Source organism: Trachemys scripta, chromosome 6, assembly GCF_013100865.1.
Source record: "Trachemys scripta elegans isolate TJP31775 chromosome 6, CAS_Tse_1.0, whole genome shotgun sequence".
Classification (NCBI taxonomy): Eukaryota; Metazoa; Chordata; order Testudines; family Emydidae; genus Trachemys; species Trachemys scripta.
Genome location: NC_048303.1, coordinates 91,875,214 through 91,898,772, shown reverse-complemented (window position 1 = coordinate 91,898,772; position 23,559 = coordinate 91,875,214). Strand labels below are relative to the sequence as shown.

The 23,559-nt window shown below is 40.7% G+C and overlaps 1 protein-coding gene across 4 annotated transcripts in view; it reads left to right on the top strand.

Moving 5' to 3' along the window:
• Positions 1 to 23,559, top strand: part of TRPM3 (transient receptor potential cation channel subfamily M member 3) — a 395,690-nt gene that overhangs the window by 353,458 nt on the left and 18,673 nt on the right. For 2 of the 4 annotated variants that reach the window (XM_034773284.1, XM_034773282.1), the window contains 4 exons: positions 1,146 to 1,286; positions 6,736 to 6,864; positions 9,079 to 9,330; positions 14,497 to 14,671. In XM_034773284.1, coding sequence (XP_034629175.1) covers positions 1,146 to 1,286; positions 6,736 to 6,864; positions 9,079 to 9,330; positions 14,497 to 14,671 — 697 coding nt within the window. Of the gene's footprint in view, positions 1 to 1,145; positions 1,287 to 6,735; positions 6,865 to 9,078; positions 9,331 to 14,496; positions 14,708 to 23,559 lie in introns of all 4 variants that reach the window. The other 2 variants (XM_034773283.1, XM_034773281.1) reach the window with 1 other exon arrangement.

Below are 23,559 nucleotides of genomic sequence, written 5' to 3'. Positions count from 1 at the left end.
TCAGAGAGGAGTGAAAACAAAAGAGCAGTTCTACAGTCAGTATTACAAATACAGAAGGACACTTCTCTCTCTTTTTTTTTTTTTGGCCTTATTTCTTTAAGGAAAACAATGCCATTCGTCAGAGGTTATAAAATCATTTAAGATTCAGTGAGTAATATTTATTGTAATCATTCTCTCTCTCTCTCTCTAAGGTTGAGCATGAATTTCAGACTAGCTCTACATGTAGACAACATCCATTGTTGTTGTTTAGTCACCATTGGTATTGTATTTATTAATGTCTTATGTATTTATTTCTAAAATACCTAGCGGCCGATCCTCCACTGGTGTAAATTGTAATAGCGCCAATGAAATCAAGTCATTGAAGTCAATGGAGCTAAGGCAATTTACACTACGTGGTAGATCCTCAGCTAAAGTGTGTTCAGCATTCTGGAAAATAACCCTGGAAGAAGATACAATCCCTATAGCAAGGAGCTTACAGTCTAAAGCCTCATTCCTGCAATGGACTCCAAAGGGCAGGCCTCTGCATCCATATGGAGATCACTGCAGGATTGTGGCCTAAGTAGGATACAACAATCAACATGAACAACAGCCAGTTTGGTTATTTCTAATTCAGTAACCTTCAACACCTGCTTTCCTCCTTCCTGCGTTTCGCTTCCAGTATCAACTCTCTGATCATTTTCTTATAACAACTTCTATTCTAACCTTCTCTGCTTTGCACATAGCTACATAATAGAAAGTGACTGTTGGGAGAAGAGAAATCAATATAGCAAAAAGCAGAAATGTCTCCCACATCTTATTCTTGTCCCAGAACCAACATGTGAATGGAGCTCAGTAGTCACACTGGTATTGACAGTTCTGCTGAAGTGTGTGGCTCCTTCAGCTTATGAGGGAACAATTGATATGATCTGAACTGGAGCTTCCCATCCAAAAGAGATTGTTTGCAAACAAAGTAGTTCGAATCCTGCAGCTACATGGGCCCAACAGGGATGGGTCATCTGACCCGATCCTCATGTTAAGATGAAGATATCCGAGAATCAATTAATGTGGCTCCTTTTGACACTTTCAAAAATAGCAATCCACCCTGTGGGATCCAATTAAGGGGTAGTTCGTAGTTCACAAGGAAATAACTACCTTTCTTGTTACAGGCAATGTTGGGCCGAGGGAATGGAGAATCATCAAGAAAGAAGGAGGAAGAAGAAGTTCACAGCAGACACAGACTGATCCCTCTCGGAAGAAAGATATATGAGTTCTACAATGCACCCATAGTTAAGTTTTGGTTCTACACGGTAAGCTATCTTCCTCATAATACAGGCACTTGTAAATAAGTCAGTGTCACTCTGTTGTCCATGTATCTGTCTGTACTGGCACAAATTTTCAGAGGACCTCCATTAATATATTCACAAATGCCATTTGGGGAAGCAGACTGGCATTTGCAAATTCAACCACAGTACAGTATTTGCATATACACCTCTACCCCGATATAACCCGGGTTCGCATATAACCCCAGGGCTCCAGCAGCAGGGCTCGGGCAGCGCTTTAAAGGGCCCGGGGCTCCAGCTGCTGCAGGGAGCCCTGGGCTCTTTAAATCACTGTTGGAGTCCTGCTGCCACTGCCCTGATATAACGGGGTTTCACCTATAACACAGAAGGGATTTTTGGTTCCCGAGGACCGCGTTATATCGGGGTAGAGGTGTACAAATGATGATTTACATGGACAAACGGGTGAGCCTGTAAATGTTGTAGACCTATTTTTGGAAACAGCTGTCTCTAAGTACTACAGTAATAGAGCCAAATTCTGAAGTCCACCATCGGGCAGTACTCCCATTGAATTTGTTGTTGGACTCAGTGGGAGCTTTGCCTGAGTAAGGACTCCATAACTGGGTCATAATTAATTAAAGTAGGTATCAGCTACTACAGCAGTGTATGTCCTTAGATCATTTTTGTTTTGTTTGGCTAATTTTCATGATCTACCTTCTGCTGAACCCAACCCCAATTTCAGCAAATCACAAAAAAGAACTCCCTGTTTTGGGAGATGACTTGGAAAAAAAAATCATGCTTTCCTGCTGAGACCTTAATGATACATATATAAACAACACAAACTGCTCCCTGTCAGCAGAGATCAAACCATAGTGGGGAGCGTATGCTAGTAACTTACTTGAAGATGGCAAGTGTCATCCAACAAAATACTACTGAACTGTAGCTAATAAATGTTTAGGGTTACCATTCGTCCGGATTTACCCGGACATGTCCTCCTTTTGTGTGCTAAAAATAGCGTCGGGGGGAATTTGTAAAGCACTCACAATGTCCGGGATTTCCCCCCGGCAGAGCAGAGCGAGCGGCTGGGAGGGCTGCAGGGAAGTCCCGGGCTGGACTCAGGAGCAGCTGTAGAGGAGCCGGATCCGCCCTGCATTCTGAGCCGGCAGCTCCCTTGCAGCCCAGTCCAGCAGCACTGTGCAGGGCCAGACCGGGTTTTGTTGTGCAGGGCCAGGGACCGGGTTTTGTTGTGCTGGGGAGCTCAGCCACGTGTCCGGCTCTGCTCGCACAGAGCCCAACACTCTGTTCTGAGCAGCAGGGTACGGAGGTCAGGGGGCAGGAAGGTTCTGGAGGTGGCAGTCAAGAAACGGGGGGGGGCTTTTTGGGGGGAGTGGAGAAAGTTTTGGGCAGTCAGGGTACAGGTAGGGGGTAGGGTCCTGGAGGGCAGTTAGGAGCAGGGGTCCCAGGAGGGGGCAGTCAGGGGACAAGGAGCAGGGGGGGAGTGTTTGGGAGTTCTGGGGGGGCTGTCAGGTGGCAGGGGTGGGGAGATGGATCGGAGCAGTCAGGGGACAGGGAGCAGAGGGGTTTAGATGGGTTGGGAGTTCTGGGGGGGGTGGGAAGGGGGGGGGGCGGGGGCGGGGCTAGGGCGGGGCTCCTCCCGTCCTCTTTTTTTCTTGCTGAAATATGGTAACCCTATAAATGTTAATCAAGCTGATGAATCTAAAAACTGCTTATCAGCAGTCCAGTATCATTATGAGTATCAATGTGCATTATTCCTACCAAGACAATTCTTTCCACTGTAAGCAAAATGAGTGTCCTGGCTTGCACTACTATTTCAATCCTGAAATGGAAGAGGGAGATCAATACTACATTTTCATTTAGACCTGTTTCTACTATTTTAAGTCCTGAGGGAGGTCAGGGTCACTTATTAATGGATCTTGGCTAGATTCATCTTCCAGAGCAAAGTAAGGCTGTGGGGCCTGGCTGATTGGACTTGAATGAGAAATGCTGCAAAATGAAAGAAAGGCAACTTCCAAGTGAGGGTTAGAATAACTCTGGAATCAGTCTGGCTCATTTTTTAAAAGAAGTATAGCCTAAAAACTATTCAAAAGAAATCCCCAAAATCTTTGTATTCAGCAAGGGTTCAACAAGCAAGGAAAGTGTCCATGTCAACTACAGTTGTCAATATGAATGGCACAGAAAACCATTCCATTATTCTGTGCCCACCTCTAATACCATCATTCTTAATGTATGTTGGAGTGGGCTAAACTCAGCGTGTTGTAACTGTTACTATTGAAATTGACGTTGTATTTTTACAACACTAATATCCACTCATTCATTAAAGGGGCCCAATTCAACTTGGATTGGTGGGATTAGTTGCCAAGAACAGGCAAGATCTATCTAATAGGTACATTTTAACTCAAAAAAGACATCAAGAGGTGGGATCACCTGGCTTTCAAAGACACTGTCCCTATGTTGTTTTGCATGGGGAATAGACCCATCATACTTTGAAGCTGTTCTTTCAATTAGGTATCGGGTGACCAGACAGCAAATGTGAAAAATCGGGATGGGGTGGGGGGTAACAGGAGCCTATATAAGAAAAAGACCCAAAAATCAGGACTGTCCCTATAAAATTGGGACATCTGGTCACCCTAATTAGGTAGCAACATTTTCAGTCCAGCCAGTCCCACTCAGATTAGACATCTGTTGATTCAAAAGGACTAGACCCCAGAATAGGTCAACCTGGCTCTCCCTTTCCTTTAAACATGTTGCGAAGATCAGGTTAGCTCTAGAGAAACAATCCAATCACCAAATACAGATCTGAAAGAAGGGATGAGTCCATTTCCTCCTCCTGTTGTAAGCAGAAGAGGTAGATGTTAGCTGTGCTCATAATTATGGTCAATTTAAAGAATTTGCCTAGGTAGTTTCCAAGCCAGTGACTAAAAATAAAGCCAGCACTCAGTACTGCAAGCTCTATGCTTTCACACACTTCAACAAATTGTTTGTGTGAACTAATTGAACAGAGCAGCACTATGGACCCAGTTCTGTTAGGTGCTCATCACTGTCTACCACCACTGAAATCACTACTATGTTCCTTCCAAAATACACAGCCCCATTATGTTGCTTCCTTTTGACCTTGTTACAGCATAGGCAATGGACTTAGATACAATAAAAAGAAAGAGAAACCTACTTCTTGAAGTACAAACACTTGTAATAAGATGTCAGCGTTAACAGAACACACGCCTAAATCTCTACGCCTGGCACTGAAGATGTTCTCTGAACAGTTTGACCTAAAATATTCTGTGTCATAGAGCTGTTGCTCGAACAGTGAGGTGCTCACAGGGAAAAGAGAAGGGAACTGAGCACTGCAAAGTCTGACCAGAGTCAAATATCCCTGCCACAGAATTATTCCACAGTGACTCCATGTCACTCTCCAAAGTTCCCTCACCAAAGGCTATTAAGCAAAGTAAGCATTAATGGGATGAGAGGAAAGGTCTTCTCATGGATCAGTAATTGGTTCAAAGACAGGAAACAAAGGGTAGGAATAAATGGTCAGTTTTCACATTGGAGAGCAGTATATAGCAGGTCCTCCAAGAATCTCTACTGGGACCACAACATATTCATAAATGATCAGGAAAAAGCAGTAAACAGTGAGGTGACAAGGTTTGCAGATGATACAAAATTACTCAAGATGGTTAAGTCCAAAGCAGACTGAACGGTTACGAAACTGGGCATCTGGGCAACAAAATGAGAGATGAAATTCAATGTTGATAAATGCAAAATGATTGACATTGGACAACGTAATCCCACTGATACATACAAAATGATAGGGTCTAAATTAACTGTTACCATTCAAGAGATTGTGGAGTCATAGTTCTCTGAAAACATCTGCTTAATGTGCAGCAGCAGTCAAAAATGCTAACAATGTTAGGAACCATTAGGAAAGAGGTGAGGATAGGTGGGTGAGCAACAGAAGCAGTCAGGCCAGAGCAGTAAGGATATAGATGGTCAAGGTAGTAGAAATAGTATGTATGATGACCAGGCTAGATGCAGTATTACTCTGAGTCAGGACAGGTAGTAGTAGTCACAGTTCAGGGTAACTTCACCTGTATTCCCCCCTTTTGTCCACCAAGAGCACCCACTCTAGGCTCCCGACTCCTCAGCTGTTACCTCTTTTGGGCACAGACCCACATCTCTCCCCCTCCTCAAGGGTTTTTCAAGGTTGCACAGTTCCTTGCCTACACTATGATATCCCCAGCAAGCCAGAATGCCTAAGAAACCAGTGTTTGTGCTTTGCTTTCTCCCCAGAGGCTATGCCCAGTGTATTGCCCACAGTCATAAGTTACCATACAGCTCTTTATAAGCAAGCACATTTATTCCTAAGGTGAAAGCATTACAGAGAAGATATTAAAAAATTAAAATAACGTATGCACATGCTAAAAAGCTTACCAGAGGTTGCACCAACTCCAACCTTAGGCTCTGGTGGGTGTCACTCCTTCAAAACACACAACTGGGTTTTCCCCATGATTATAAGCTCTTAACTGTCTCAGATTCAGAACCAGAACACCAGCTGTGTAGATCAGCCTCTTTCTTTAAACAGTTCAAGTCTTTGATCTCTAAATTCTGGAAACAAGTAACCAGCAGACAGTCACCCTCTCCCGGAGGATGTAGCTTCAAAAGGCTGGGTTTTTGCGTAACTGGAGGTGAGGAATTTGCATTAACCTCTCCCTGGGCATTTTCCAGGAAATCTACTTTGCATTTATTGCCTCAAAAAGTCTATTTTGGGCACAATTTCATTATAGTCCTTTAAACTCCCCACTTCACGTCACATCTTCCCCCTAGAGAGGTTACATACAATTTCGGCCCATAGTATTACATAAGACAATAAGGTTTTCCAAGAATGTTGCAGGAAATTGCTATATCTATCACAGCATCTACCTTGGATACCACCTTGGATACAGGGGATCCAGATTAAAAGGGTTGTGCATTAAGGGCAGAGAAGGTCAGGGTGGGTCTGAGGTAGAGGAACTAGGTCAGAATGATTGTATGTGTGGACAAGAAATGTCAGGTGAGTAAAAAGCAATAGGTAGGAGGGAAATGGACTGGATTGGAAGTGTTCACACAGGTGACTTAGGAAGTCTAAGTTTGACAGTGGCCTCATGGAGAACCATAGAACCAACACTGATCCCATCAGGCATAGTGAAGATCCACATGAGTTGTGTTAACAATGATGGGAGTGGTTATAATTGTGAAGCAGCAGTAGCAATGGAGAGGAGACCTCCAAGTATTTATTTTAGAGCTTCCACTTGGTATGCAGATTCAATTTCCATAGCTGCTGCTTATGTTCTCCTCTCTGTTTACAGATAGAAGATCTTTGCAAACTGAAATTAGGGTTTTAAAGCCACCTCAGAGGATCTGACTATGCTGTATAAACATTAGTAAGTGGTTACTGATGTCAAGAGAAATTTTTGTTTCCTTACAGTTGGCATACATCGGGTACCTGATGCTGTTCAACTACATTGTGCTAGTGAAGATGGATCGTTGGCCTTCTACACAGGAATGGATAGTTATCTCCTATATTTTCACACTGGGAATAGAGAAGATGAGAGAGGTAACACTATTCCGGATGAGCCAGAAACAGAAAGGAAACACAAATACTTTTCACATTTTTTTTTATTTGTTTGAATTATGTTTCTCTGAATATTTTGTTAGGTGGATTTACCACAAAGTTTCCTTTTTTCCAGAAAAGCAGAAGGGATGTTGAAATTTCTATTGCTACATTTCTCCATTTTACTGTTTTTAAAAGCAACGGTCTGTTCCACACGCCTACAACCCCCTTGGAACTTCCAAGTTCAGATTTCTACACAAAGTCTAATGAAATTGTCAGAGGCTAAGTTTTCTTCTAACATAGCCCCACTTTCCATGAGATTTCTTAGGGCTCTTCACAATGTTCCTCATAGGCATGGCTACTGAAGTAGAATTTTGGGGCTTGTTGTTTACTTTTAGGTGTGTGTGGAGGGGGTTAGAGAGAGGATTCCAACCAGAGCCCCACATCTAAATACCCCCAAACTGTCCAAAAGCTTGGCTCTGCATTCAATATTTGCAGCTGTCCTATGTCTCCATAATGTGCTGAACCAAGATTCTGGATCCAAGCATCCTGAGCTCTGGGACCATTCATCCTAAATTCATCCTAAAACATCCATGAATCCGACGAAGTGGGTATTCACCCACGAAAGCTCATGCTCCAATAGGTCTGTTAGTCTATAAGGTGCCACAGGACTCTTTGCTGCTTTTACAGATCCAGACTAACACGGCTACCCCTCTGATACTTGATCCTAAAACAGTTACTTAAAAGCACACTGCAGGTTCAAAAAAACTGGGCTTTATTCATTTGATTTAAAAGTACAGAGTTACAACATGGTGGAATAGGACAGTGATTTTGTGAGCACGCACCCCATCAATTAGCCACAAGGGGGCTCTGCACCACTGATAAAAAGTTGCAGAGAATTCAGTGGATGAAAACAAATGCTGTTAAATATTTTCTGTGAATATTTGTTCCATTTTTATAATCATTCACTTCAACTGTGTGTGCACTTTCCACAAACATTTTAGGAAGACTGTTTATGGAAAAAGAGTTCTAAGTGGAGGTTGGAGATTATTCACAGAAAACTAGACTATAATTTGTCTAAGAATTGTGCTCACTGGGTCAGGGAGCAAAATGAGACCATATGACTGTGCTCAAACATACTCAAATTCCAAATGTAGAATACTCAAAACAAACTACTTGCAAACAAGTTAAAGGCAAGAAATTATTCATGGAAATTGTTTGGTGAATAGTTTCAAATGACAAATAAATTCAGGGAAATTGTAAACTCCTCACAGATGATTTTGCAAACAGAAAAGAAGCTAAATTCACAGAATAAGTTATTTTATGCATTATTTTCCCAACTGTGTATTCTCCCAAAGCTAGGTTCAAATAGTAACATCAGTGTTTTGGATGAAATGCACAACCAAGGCCCTTGTGGTCATTAAAGACCCCTGGCTCTTTTATGTGTAGTTTGGGAACGCTTTTCTGTAGGTTCTTTAAATGAGATTTTTTTGATTAAACACCTTTCTACCTCTCTTCCTTTACCCTTTAGTTCAAAATTGAATCATTCAGTTTGGGAAATGGAAAGTGAACAGTGAATTTTTTGTCACTTATAGGGGATTTTAGAAAGATGTATTTGGTTTTGTTTTACAAATGAGTAACTCTTGATTATTTTTTTAAAAAATAGCACATTGTGAATATATCACAAATGGAGTTTGATTGGCTAGACCACAAGGTATCTAAAGATGGGTCAGAAGCATGTACGGTATTCATGAAAACAACAAGGAGTGTTGTTGTTGTTGTCTGGTGACACCTTAAAGACTAACAGATTTATTTGGGCATAAGCTTTCGTGGGTAAAAACCTCACTTCTTCAGATACAAGTGAGGTTTTTACCCATGAAAGCTTATGCCCAAATAAATCTGTTAGTCTTTAAGGTGCCACCAGACTCCTTGTTGTTTTTGTAGATACAGACTAACACGGCTACCCACTGATACTTTTTTCAGAGTAGCAGCCGTGTTAGTCTGTATCTGCAAAAAGAACAGGAGTACTTGTGGCACCTTAGAGACTAACAAATTTACTTGACACCATGCAAGGTATTCATGAAGGATGTCATAGCAGGGACTTCATCAGATTTGCTTTTGGCCTTTATAAAATATGAATGTTTGCCATGTGTTTTCTATGGGGCTTAAAGTGAAGATAACCTAGATCCCCTTTTATCCTTCTTTCATGCCCTTCAGATATTGATGTCAGAACCTGGGAAGCTGTTACAGAAGGTAAAAGTGTGGCTCCAAGAGTACTGGAATGTTACAGACCTCATAGCAATTCTCCTGTTCTCTGTTGGAATGATACTTCGTCTGCAGGATCAGCCATTCAGGAGTGATGGGCGAGTCATATACTGTGTTAACATAATTTACTGGTATATACGTTTGTTAGACATCTTCGGCGTGAACAAGTATTTGGGACCATATGTTATGATGATTGGGAAAATGGTAAGATAAGTTTCCTCATTCTTTCCATATTTTCTTAGCATTTGTTTGATTATATTTGTTTGGGTAGGCAGAATTAAATCACTACAAATCACTAGTAATTTCCTATGATCCTAGCAATCAGTGCCTTTATCTTATGTCAGCATCATGGCAAACCCACATCCTCCAGATTGGCCTTATATATAAGAGATCTGCATCTAGCTCTTCTCCAGGCTTCTACAGATTTTTATACGTGAATCTTCTATTTTGTGTGGCAACCTCAGAAACCCCCTTTCAACAGCAAAGTTATCTCACTAGTTTCTGTGCCTCAGTTTACCCAGGTCTAAAGTGAGGGATAATAATTCTCACCTACCTTGAAGACATGCTTTGAGGTCTATTTAATTAACTAATATTTTTGGAAATGCTTTCAGATCCTTACAAGAAGGATGCTATAATAAGGGTGGTGTGTTCATATATTGTTAATATTTATTATAATAGTGGTCTTGCTATCGCTGCTGCCCCATATTAGGATCACTTCCTGTCTTCCCCATCTTAGGTCTCACATCTGTGTTACCTTGATTTTCTTCTGTTCCTTCCTGGTGATGTCCCCAGTTGCTTCTGCAGAACTTTGTCAGGGTCATGTCACATTTTATCTCTGGGGAAGCACCAAAAGGAACCCTCCCTATGAGAGCTGAAAATCCATTCATGTGACCACAGCAGCTAGAGTTGCCAACTTTCTGACCGAACAAAACTGAACACCTTTGCCCTGCTCCACCCCACTCCCTCTCCCCCTTCATCGCTCGCTCTCCCCGACCCTCGCTCACTCACTCATTTTCACCGGGCTGGGGAGGGTCCCTTTTTGACCAGGTGTTCGGTAGAAACCCTGGCATCTGTAATTGAGTCACATCGCATGTACATATTAGGGCATTAATGTTAACATGTTATATCTAATACAACACATATTCAAGTGTACTGAGTTAGAAATGCTGTGAGATCCACAGCTTTGAATTTCCTCCCTTTTGTTGGTTTAAAATTTCAGCTGTAACATTGCATTAATGTTGGATTTTTTGCCTCTAAAGCCAGATTCTCAAAAGATAGAAAGTCAAGTCCACATACTAAAAGGCACCTTCAGTAGGTGTCCATGTAAAATAACTGCATGTAAATGCCCACGCGCACTGTATGAGTATGTATGGGACTAACTAGCCTCTTAAGTGCACATCTGTCTGATTTACATGCTCATGTTTTGTGTAGACCTCTGGCTTCCATTTTCCAAAATTAGGCCCTGTCATGTGTTCCAAATGTTTAGACTGTGTTTAAAAATCAATATTAAAATATCACTGACACATAGCAGAGCTGGGCCAATTGAATATTAAATTTACCAGATAACACAAATATTAACAATGCCTGACTAATATGAGGGCAATACTCAGTAAACCTAATAGCATCCACATTATGGTTCAGAAGTAGTCTTTTGCCTATTGAATCTGCCATGGAGAACACTTTATACTTTCAGCAGCAGACCCAGTCTTTCAACTGCAGTATAACATCCCTCTCTCCTTGTACCAGTGGGGACGGGGACAATACCTGCTCTCTCCTCTGTGCAGCTAAGCGTTAGACTCACTCCTGGGCCTTGGATTAGGGGAAGCATATAGAACCCGACACTTCAAGGCAATGAGTGCCAGAGACCCCTAGACTTAGGATACACCAGTGCAAAATACTGGCTCTCTTCCTGCCATCAAAATAACCAGTTCACCCTCTCTTTAGTGTGTTACCTTCTTAGGGTCCGAACTGATAGCAAAGAATCAAAGGGAAAGACCCATTTTAAGGAAAAAAGAGAGACCACAACAGAAACTGTTGAAAAGTATTTTTTCCTGCAGAAAGGCCTTAGAGAGTCTATGGATTCCTTCAGGGGAGCCAAGGGAACCGTGATTACAGGACAGTGAATAGAGAGACCTCCCAGAACTGCAAAGTCCAAATAGAAAACACTCAAGATAAAAACTGCTGCTGCTGCAGATTACTGAAAGGAGAAAACAGGCTTCCAGACAGAGAGGAGAGAGGAAAAGATCAGACAGAAACCATTGCAATAGCTCCTGTCCCACCTCAGTCTAATTTGTCCCAGACTGTAATTCCTCCTTCTGATGATCCATATCAGCATTGCAGCTCAAACTGCCTGTCTCACATAAAACTACAAAAGAATGTCAAAACAGCCATGTATTCCTCTGTTTGTCACTGGTACCATACACAGCCACATTTTTTTACCCATCTGCTCAGCAAAGGCAACTTGGAGACCAATTTGCTACTGGATAGATTGTCAGACCCCTACTAGCTGAGGCACTGGCAGTCAGCATTATGATGAGTTGACATTAAGGTCACTGAATCCAATTCAGCTGTGACATGAATGGTAGCGTATGTTGCACCTTGGGGGTAGCAGGACCTGCAAATGGGTGTAAGTAGCAAAATAATGTAATTTGCACCTCTGAGATATCCCTGCATGTGCACAAGGAGTGTAACCTCCTAATGCTTTGGTATTCTGTGGGGCCAAATGCATCCCTGGCATAAATGGGTTCGACACCCATTGCAGGCATTGGGAGTTGTGCCCACATAGCCCTTGGAGCACTGTTAAATTAGGGGGACTGCTTTATCTTACGCCCTTCTGCTATTTGATTTTTATCCCTGTTTTCATGCACTCAACATTTTTGACATACCCATTTTGCCCATACAGTGCATGCCCAATTGGTATGAGTTGCACAAATTTGCCATCACACCCATTTTCTGGCCACCTTATACCCAGTGTGTAACTGACAGCCCCGTTTATATCACTCATATACTTATGTGCAGTTGCTTGCTCCAGGCTGTATTTGGTTCACCGACTACATTTTTGTTTAAATCACATTTCATTTTTGTTCTCTAGGTTCTATCTAATCTCCTCTTTCATTTCATGTGCTTGGGAAGTACATAAGTAAAGCATGTGAAGGATCTACTTGATTAAACTTATTTCTACCAAGCAAGCCTTATCACAGCTACTCTATTCTCCAAAAGGCCCATATTTAGTATCAACTGTACCATCATCCTATTATATTTCTGTGGAATTGTAAATCATAAGCAAGGTTTTAGACTCTTCAGACAAGGGGCAAGTCTTTCTGACCTTACTCCCTCAAGTATTTCATTAATTTTAATGTGTCAGAGTAAGGCAAATTACTATCTCTTCATCTGTGTCTGTACAGAACCCAGCACAATGAGGCACCGATTGTCACTAGGGCCTTTAGGTGCTGCCAGAGGATTAATGATGATAAGTGTTACCACTAGATTCATTAAAAACAGTGCATAAAATTGTGCAGGCTGAAATTAAATCAGGAATAGGAGGGGGCACTAGAGGTATAAAACAAAGAGGTTGGTGCCTTTGAAATGGCTGGATTTGCCATTACCTTCTTATTTCAGTGACTGAATGTGCACATTTTTAAAATCTACTTTTTTGATTTTTATATAATGATATAATTACTTTTCATTTGCAGGTAGGATGAAATGTCTCTGACATGGTGTCCCAAGATTGAGGTGTATCAAACACTTTTCCATACACAGACTAACATCCGACTGTATTTCGTTTGTCAGCAAGTTGGAAATTGCTGTGGGGCTAAACTTTTATATATTTATAAATCTATTAAATAAATCTATTGATACAGGAACAATTCACATTTTGTCAGCTAACTAAGCTTTTTCAAATAGACGATTAAACTGTTGAACAATCCAGTTAAACTAGCCATTGTCATTTGGTACAACAGGCAAACACACCCTAATCCGATCCCCAGTGAAATCAAAAGAAAGACTCCTATCAACTTCTTTGAGTTTTAGATCAGGCAGATTGAGAGGGCTGAGCCTAGAGATGAGACATCATCTTGCTTGTGGACGAGACAAAAACAAATGAACTCTTATTTCTAGCAACAAGAGCCCCAAACATCATGATTGCTGATAAACACTATACCAGAAGGTTAAAAGGTTCTCTTGCGGTAACATCAAAGATAATTGTCAATATGTTTGGTTACTTCCCTGACATTTTGGTACATCTGCCTGAAATCAGTGCTTGAGTTGGAGTGGGAAAGGGATGGCATGCTCCAGCTTGGTCTTCACATGTTTTCTCTCTGCAGCAGTAGAGGAGCCTTAATCTGGTCTCTAAAATTGTTTCCCCATATTTTTTATACCACAATATGTTGTTAGTTAATTTATAATATTTATTTTTTCAGTTTACATAGCACCTATGATAGATATTCTAGGCATTCCCAAGGGTTACTCTTCCTTTAATATCCTTTCTTGGGGTTCTCATCCCTATTGCTAGTGCAATATCTGTCCCCAAACTCATGCCTAAGATCCTATCCAGTACCTACTGGGCTTGATCTGTGTGTATTGGGGCACTGAGGATATCCCTTTTTCCTAAGCATTTCCCTGAATGCGCAGACATTATAACCATGTGGTAATGAGTAATTTGCATATGCTAATGAGACACTGCAGAGGGGAGATGTATCCGGGCTGAGCCCCTATGCTATTTGCATGTTATCTTTTGAAAATTCACCCTCCCCTAAGTCCTCTGACCTCTGCTGGTCACCTCCAAACATGTGGGTCTCTGGTCCTTCCACTGACCTCCTATCTCACTGGTCACCACTGTGCCTGTCCATTATGTTGCACTAGCGAGCTGCCATTATGTTATGCCACTCACTATTCCGGTGTGACCAAGAGAGGTTGAATCCTTATGCTAGCTCCAGCCTCAGTTCCTTTCCCCTGGGACATTGCCTGCTGCTAGCTAAATAGATGACTCTGCCCATGGCTGCCCCTCGTTTTTGTCGACGCCACCTGTAGCATAAGAGCAGTGCTTCATCTTGCAAGTGTGGCCCAAACTGGGTTGGGTGGACATCAGTGAATTTGTAGTAGTTGCAGGCAGCCCGTGCAACCAAATAGTAGCTTATAATTTCAAACCTGCAAACACATTCATAACAAGCTTTGAAAATCTCACTGAAAATGAACTCGGCCAAACCAAGCACCCAATTTCCCCACTCACCACCTTTGAAAACTCCAGCCTGTATGTACAAAATTGTATCCTTAAACTTTACATTTTTTTATTATATCAAGGTTGAAACATACCCAAATAATTTTCTCTAATTCGTTTCCTTTATCTTTGTTTCTCCCTCCTGTGCCCTTTAGATGATAGACATGATGTATTTTGTCATCATTATGTTGGTGGTTCTGATGAGCTTTGGTGTCGCAAGGCAGTCAATTCTTTTCCCCAATGAAGAGCCTTCGTGGAAGCTGGCAAAGAACATTTTTTACATGCCCTATTGGATGATCTATGGGGAAGTGTTTGCAGACCAGATAGACCGTAAGCGTGTTTATGATTCTCATACTCCAAAGTCAGGTATCCAATTTTGATCAGGTGATGTCTTACAAGTTCATTTGTATGTTCTCAATAAATGGCTCGAGATAGGGGACTCGTTCATTGAAGAAGATATTCACAGAAAAGCTATTATTAGTAGCTGCTAGTATTGGGGTACCAATTTCTGTATTGCTAAATTTTATCTTTTATATATATATATATATATATACATACATACATAACTTTTTTAAGTGATTGATTCTTTTTAAATGCTTAAGGGTGTTGGGGTGAAGAAATCTAGGTATCCATGAAGAGTTCATTGGTATATTTAGGACATAGCACTCCACTCCTTTTCCATCCATTGGTTTTGATTTGGGAATGAATACTTCAGTTTTGCTCAACTTGGTATTGAGAATCCAGTCTGAAAATACTGAGCCAGCTCTTCAGCTGGTAAAAGTCGGCATAGCTGTACTGAATTGAATGGAGTTACACTGACTTACACTAGCTGAGGATTTGCTCCATTGAGTTTTGCTTTTACTGGGACCTGTTGACTGCTACCACCCGTATGTTAAATCATGTGATGCGACCCTTTGTGGACGGTGGATATATTACTCAAATTTTGTTTCATTATTTATTGAGAGGTGAGTTTGTGCTCAGTTCAGTGCAAATAGAATGGAAGCCATCATTTCCAATACATTCTCCTAAGGATTTATTTGGCTGGCAATCTGGAAAATGCCAGTTTTCTATTTAAATTAAACCTCATGGTGCCAACAGGTGTAGTATGGCAAAGGAGATGTGTGATCATGTGAAATGATGCAGTGTGAGGAATGGAAAAAGCTAAGAACCATCTTTTTAACAAGCACTGACATGCAAGAGATGCTCAACCCCTTCATTTCTGCTTAAATGTGCATAGGTCTTGGAAGTACTTACAAATGAATATCTCTACTAATGGTAGAGAGAGCCCATTGAATTTATATAAATATAGCAATTCAAATACTAGGTACAGCCTTAAGCAAGAAGTGTGCTTCCATGATGTATCTTGAGCTCATTCAAAAAAGAATTTAGAATGGTGTTTTGACTTTCCCTAGATTGTTTAGATCCAGCTAATAAACTTATCTGCATCACCATTCATCCCCTTTAATGCCCTTTAGATGTAGACTGTGTGCTCCATGAAAGGTGACTCAGAGAGCCCTATTTGCATTCTTTCTTGTCATGTCCATGGAACCCTATGCCAAATGCAAATAGTCTCCTTTTATGTTACCCCTCCATTATGTTCTCAAAGGCAACATGGCTTTCAAGCAAATAAATATCCTGAAACCCAGAGAATTTCTCCTTGTATTTACCTTTCCACTTGGTTCCATCTTTTTTTTCCTCCAGAAATCCATTTTACTTCCAAGGGTATAATAATTGGGGGCTGATATTATCCCTTTAAACTGTGGCTCACTTTTACAAATGGAATTCTGTCTGTCCCTCTACAAGTGGCCATTTATTGATGTTGTACTAAGAAACTACCATAGTGCAACAAGTGCGGCAGTCTGGCTGGATAAGAGGATTTTTTTTTTTTAATGAAGTGCTGATTGTAGTTTAGAACCCTGCAATCGGAGAGAGATTATTTTTAACATGAGTGGAGTATGGCTGTTAGGTATCTGTAACAGGCTGGCAGACTCTCTGCCCTTGCATAGGGATCCAGGGCTAATCTAGTGAATAATCCTGATGTCCAGTGCTTAAACCTTGCATAAAAGTGCAGGGTCATACTGTTGAGTCATAAAGGCAGGTGCATTATCTTAACGCCAACCAGGTATAAAAGGAGTTATTTTGTCCCTCTCTCTGAGGAAATTAGGGGTTTTAACAGATGAGGTTCTTCACAGAAACTCTAAGAGCAGCCCCTACTTATTTCTCTGTGAGTAAGAGAGAGAGAGAGAGAAGAGAGAGACTAATACTGTGCAAGGTATTAGAGTCTGCCATTCTCTTTCAGTGTTTTTCAGTACATCACAAAATATATGTTATCCCATGGAATAGAATGAAGAATGCACTGATTAACTGACACACAATTGTGTTATTTTTTTTTTATATTGTTATTTTTTCACTGTTTGGAAATTTACTGCCATATATTCTCCACACTGTTCTAAGCTAAATCAGCCACTGTATTCTATTTAGAGTGACTGTACTTTCTCAAATGTGATTCTAAGAGTGTCCTAAAAGCTGTTGTGCCACCTCTAAAATGTAATCAGATTTCACAACCTGTGGTTTTACTTTCCTCTTCATATTATGTTGAAAGGATTGCTCAGATTATTATTATATTTTTTTAATATTTGTATTTTGGCCATGGATTCTGCCAGAGTGCTGATCTCTGGCATGTTACACGATGGAGCTGCATGCTAGAGATTACTTGTGTCTATTTGAGAAATGTACAAAAAGTGTATGTGACTCTAAAATGTTTTTTTTCTTTTATCTTTCTTTGGATTTGTGAAGCATGTTGTAAAGCTGGCCAGATCCACCTCATCAGCTGGCAGCCTGTCCATCCAGTAGATCTGCTCTTATTTTTAATTTTATCTCAAAATACTGAGCTCTTAAAAAAACTAAGCAGTCATATTTTTCTAATTTACTGCATGGACTGTATGTGTTTATATATATCAATAAATACCTGCATTCATTTCATGTGGGGGAAAAAATCGCTTAGTTGAAATGTTTATAGATGCTCAACAATGCACTGTGGACATTGAATCTCACTAGCAACTCAAAAGTGGGGACACTTATACTCTCACTTCCAGGAGTTTATATAACCCAGTGGTGTGCACTATTACATATGCAGTATATAAATACTATACTCATATAGATTATTGGCTAGCAATCAATCATAAATAAGGCCCTACTAAATTCATGGTCCCTTTTGGTCAATTTCATGGTAATAGGATTTTAAAAATCATAAATTTCATAATTTCAGCTATTTAAATCTGAAATTTCATGGTATTGTAATTTTAGGAGTCCTGGCCCAAAAAGGAGTTGGGGGAGTTGCATAGTGCTATCCTTACTTCTGCGCTGCTGCTGGCGGGGCACCGCCTTCAGAGCTGGGTGCCTGGCCAACAGCTGCCGCTCTCCAGCTACCCAACTCTGAAAGCAGTGTAGCAGTAAGGGTGGCAATACGGCGACCCCCTCCCCTCCCCACACACACACACAATATCCTTGTGACCCCTCCCACAACTCCCTTTTGGGTCAAGAGCCCCAGTTTGAGAAACACTGGTCTCCCCCATGAAATCTCTATAGTCTAGGGTAAAAGCAAACAAAAGACCAGATTTCACGGTCTGTGACGCGTTTTTCATGGCCGTGAATTTGGTAGGGTCCTAATCATAAAGGAAAAGAAATAGAGCAAAACTTCTAAGATTGTTTAAAACATGTTCAAATTTTAAAACCAGTTAAACAAAAAGATAAAGTTAGTCCTAAAATTGAAATTAGAAAGCAGTTTCTCTCAGATAGACACAATCTTGTTTATTGCAGAAGGACGGGCTGGATGAGACAGGGAATTAGTAATAGAATTTCACTTTTAGGTTGCCATTTCTAATCCAGCTCAGACTGGCATTGATTGATAGTGACTCCCAATCAATTGCTGATTAGTTGTTTCAGTGCTTTTCTAGTGGACAAGTGTCCTCATCATAAAATCTACCACGGCAATTTGCACTAATTGGTATCCTTGTTGGAAATCTGAGCAGAGAACACAAAGATTGAATTGCCACAAAGAATGAATAGTCTTCTGACCCCTAGAACCCATCCCTCCAGAAAAAAACAGGTGGCGGGGGTGGGAGGGAGCAGAGACAGCATCAAAGGAAAACTTGTGATGCTGTTGTCTACAGTGCGCCTGTTCTATAAACAAAGGGTGAGTTTGGTAGATAATCTTATGTGTGGTCAGATAGTAACTGTAAAATGACAACTTCATGGACAGCAGTCACCATTAAAATCCAAACACATAACATTCTTAGAATATGAACTTAGAATATGGAATAACTGTGATTGCTGTTGACAGATATTGACTTTTTAATGGCAACTCCTGTATGTTGGCTCATTGTCTTCTATGTAAAATTTGCTTAGTGTATAGATCAAAACAAGATTTTCTTTCCAACTGACAGCATTTCAAAAGCAATCTGAGAACTAAAAATCAATCTGGATTCTTTCTGCTCCCTACATCCCCTTATGGAAAAATCCCATAGAATTGTAATAGACAGTGATGGAACCTGATTCTCCTCTCACACCTTTATATCTTTATAGGTTTTTGAATCACCATATAGAATGTAACAAAAAATTCTATCCTTTATATAGAATTCTCTAGAGGAGAAGGAGAATTCTGATCTCAAATCCCCAACCAGGGGTTAAAGGAAGTCTAATGTTGGGCAGTGGTTGGTGGTCCACCAGGTCTATGGCAACAAGGTGGGAAGAGAGTAAGCAAGAACTTAGTCTAACTGGGGAAAGGCATTCTCACTGCTCAGGAATGCCAACTGCTACACTATAGTTCTTATTGGAGCAAGATGACTAGAAGAATATAGAATTCTATAGGATGGTTAAAATGAACTATAGAAAGGGTATATTTTTCTGTTAAATTCTATGGACCCAGTTCACATTTACACTTTACACCATTCTGGTTGCATAACAGGGCCTTAAAGTGAGTATAAATTGCAGCTACATCCACTTGAAAGCCACTTAACACTGCCAGAGCAGAATAAAGGTGCCCAATATGAATGAGAATTCAAGGCCTATAGATTTTATAATAATTTGCATTGAGCCTTATTATATTTCTGTAGAATCTTTTAAGTTTCAGCCTTTTTACATTCGTATGGAACTTTCTCATAAGGTCCATCACCCTTATTCTAGAATTAGAACTAACAGCAATTTTGTACAAGATGGAAAGAAATGTACCTTTGCTCTTCTGTGACTATACTGTACATTAACTCTGCATCACTGACAGATTTTGTTAATATGCTAGATAGACATACTGGGTGAGATTCCTACAAGGCCTATATACCCTTGTGTGGGTTTTTTTCTTCCCTTGTTGCAAATATGTTTATTGTTTTTAATATACGGAAAAGGAAGGAACTAGAATTAGAGGCAGCAAGTGCAGAATAAATAGACTTTTAATATAAAATGTGACTAAAGCACCAACATTGCAAGGCACAACAGATATTTGGAGGAAATGTTTTAGCAGAACCTAGGACAAAAAGTAAAATACAAGAACATGGTTTACTTGGTCCTGCCATATCTCAGGGTGCTGGACAACGTCCCTTCCGCTCTACATTTCTATGATTCTGTATCAGAACAATACTATCTATTAATGCTAAAACAATCATTTAAAATAATGAGGTATTGTTACAGTTCCCTGACAGGTTTTTTCCTTAGTGGCTAAAGCAAGGATGTGATGATCAGGACTCTCGGATTTTAGTGCTTTCTCTGTCTCTGAATCACTGTGCAGCCTTAGGCAAATCACTTATCCTCTCTATGCTTCGGTTTCTCCATTTGGTAAATTAGGATAATAAATACCTAGCTCACAAAGTTGTTTAGTGTTTAATTAATTAATGGTTATAAAGTGCTTTAAGATCCTTGATGGAAGGCTCTGTGGAAGTGGAAGTATTATTAAGATGGAAAAAAGCACCTAGTTATCCATAAGGATGAGGATATAAGTACATTTCAGATTTCTGGAGCTTCCACAAAAAATTATTATTCATTACTTAATATTCATATTTTTGTCTTCATCTTGAGAAACATGACTATATGTACCCATTAAGCAGTTCCTTCTAACAACATATAACATACCTTGAATTGTAGAGACCTTATCCATTTTTAAATGAAAAGCTTTTACACATAAATTGTTTTTGCTACTAAGTAGTACCCTTCCCTCTCTCTTTTGGGACAGCAGATGGGGGAGGAGATTTGCAACTGTCCTTTCACAAGCCCTCAGCCGAATGCACATTAAAAATTAGCAATGCCCATGTCATGTCTGGTGTAATTATATTAGAGAAATAGACCTTGGAGTAAACATAGCCCTAGGCCTAAATTCTGCAGATGCTTTAGGCCTGAAACACTCAGAGATGTGGGTTACAGCTGTTTGCTCTCGTGTGATGAGCTGGCCAGGAAAGAGGAAGGGCTGGGGAGCGAGGAGGAAAGGCTTGTACAGGAAGCTGCAAAAGTGAACATGGAAAGGGAAAATAAGCATAGGAGGGGATTATGAAAGAAGAAACAAAGGATGCAAAAAATAACTGTTTCTACAGATGTCAGTTTCCAGTGTCCTAAAATTTAGTGAAGTTGCACATGTGTAACTGAAATTGGAGCTGGGCCCTGAAGAGCCAAATTGTTAAAAGCATAGCTCTGACATCTATGCTCAATGTCCTACCTTCATTTAATTTGTACCAAGGTATCCAACTAGTCATGTGTATGTGCAGTCACCTAGTGTACACATGCAATTGTAGTAAAAGGTCTTGAATCAGCAAAACACTTTAGGCCTGGTCTATACTACCCGCCTGAATCGGCGGGTAGAAATCGACCTCTCGGGGATCGATTTATCGCGTCCCGTCGGGACGCGACAATCGATCCCCGAATCGGCGCTCTAACTCCACCAGCGGAGGTGGTAGTAAGCGCCGCCGACAAAAAGCGGCAGAAGTTGATTTTGCCGCCGTCCTCACAACGGGGTAAGTCGGCTGTAATACGTCGAATTCAGCTACGCTATTCACGTAGCTGAATTTGCGTATCTTAAATCGACTCCCCGCTGTAGTGTAGATGTACCCTTAACATGCTTAAGTACTATGCTGAATCAGGGCCACAGCGTGCACAAATGTAAGCACACAATCTGAAGCAAACATTGTAACTCTGTTTTGAAAATACAGCGTGGAGTACTTGTGGCACCTTAGAGACTAACAAATTTATGTAGGCATAAGATTTCGTGGGCTAAAACCCTCATTGTTTTTGCTGATACAGTTACCACTCTGAACCCTGTTTTGAAAATGTTTGTCATTGTGATCTAATTCTGCCTTAAATGATACAAAATAAATGCATTTATCAAAATCTATTTTTAAATGGCCAAATAGAACTCTGATGTTTTCTTATGCCAGCATGAGCATGTATATTTATTGTCTAAAGAGAATACTAATTGTGTTAATTTTATTTTAATATAATCTCTTTTAAACACAGTCATGCAGTGTAGAGCACCTAGTCACAGATTACTCTGTGTTTCACAGCATGAGAGACTTCTGTGGTACTGGAATCATTTCACCTGTGCCTCCATGCTTCTCACTATCCCTAGCGTGTGTTTTTGTAGCATATGCTTACACTCACCCTGCACTTCTCATTGTGTTGCTGCAGATATCTCTGTCACATAGATTGGACATTTCAGACCACAAATTGAAGCACTGGGTGTTATGCTTGCTATTTGTAAGTATGTGATTACAGACTTCTCAAGCAGCTCAGATTTTGTGGTACATTCCACATTTCAAGCGAAACACCCTCTATTCCACAGCAACACTAAAGCAGGTGATGGTCCATGCATCAGAGACAAGAAAAATGACCTTTGGCTTAGGGGAGGCTGCACTGGACTGGGAGCTAGGAGGCCATGAGTTCTAAGGTTATCTCTTGCACTGCCTGCTGTTCATATTTCTGTGCACTTCATAGCCATTATTATTGAGCATGTCCTCAGACCTCTCCCTTAGCCTACCTAAGAGGGAGACAAGTATCATTCTCCCCGTCTCACAAATAAGTTAACTGAGATTTGGACAAGATCACACCCAGTAGAACTAGGAATAAAACTCAGGTCTATATGACGATAGACCCAAGGCTGAACTGTGCTGCCTTTCAGAATGAACATACCAAATCTATGTACTTGGCTAGCCCGTCTTCAACCACTAAACCATGCTTCTCTCCCAGGGGCAAGAACAGAATCAATTAATTCTGATCCCCCACCATCCTACTGTTGTCTAGCAAATAGTCGTGTAATTTATTGACAGTGTGTCACTTTGCCCCCAAAGCTGGCCCACATAGAACTCATAGAGTCATAGAATGTGAGGGTTGGAAGGGACCTCAGGAGGTCATCTAGTCCAACCCCCTGCTCAAAGCAGGACCAATCCCCAGACAGATTTTTGCCCCAGATCCCTAAATGGCCTTGTTCAAGTGGTAGAGGGCTGTGCTGGTGATCTGAAGGGTCAGGGTTCATGTGGCAGGATTCTTATGGTTGTATACGGTAGAATTTCTGTTTTTTTTGTTTTCTTTTTAAACAACTGGGTTTATTTAGGAAGCAATAAAAAATAATCCTTAAACAACAATTGTATAGTTTAAAACATTGTAAACAGTCAATTCTGGTGTGATGTGCAACAAAACACAGGTGTTCCATATTTGGGTCATTTGTCACACAATTTAATTGTTTCAGGCAGATCTGAAGGTTGAGAGGTATGCTTGATTATAGCAGGTTAGCTGCCCGTAGAGTGCCACACACAATTTATATTGAGTTGTCACTTAAAGGCAGCTGACTCCAACACAACAGGCATAGGCAGGAAGCCTTTGGAAACCTGTATGGGGAAAACCAAACACCCATGTATGTGCAATTCCTGTGGCATGAAAGGGGTTGGAGAGCTGTTGTCATGCTAAGTCTAATTGTCCATCGTACTGTATGGCATAAACTGACAGGGCTGCATTAATGGCATTCTAAATCCTCTGAGAGAGGCGGGCTTTATTAAAGGAGACTGGAGAAATTCTCTTTGTCTAGATATTTAAAGCTGGATTGTTTTTAGTTGAAAATCCTTTTTTTTTTAATTAGAAAAATAGGATAAATGTAGCCAGAGTTTGGGCTAAGCTTTTGATTTCCCTGATGTATGGTACGAAATACGCTTTTGAGAAATTTCTGTCAGTGTGAGAAAGAGAGATTATTC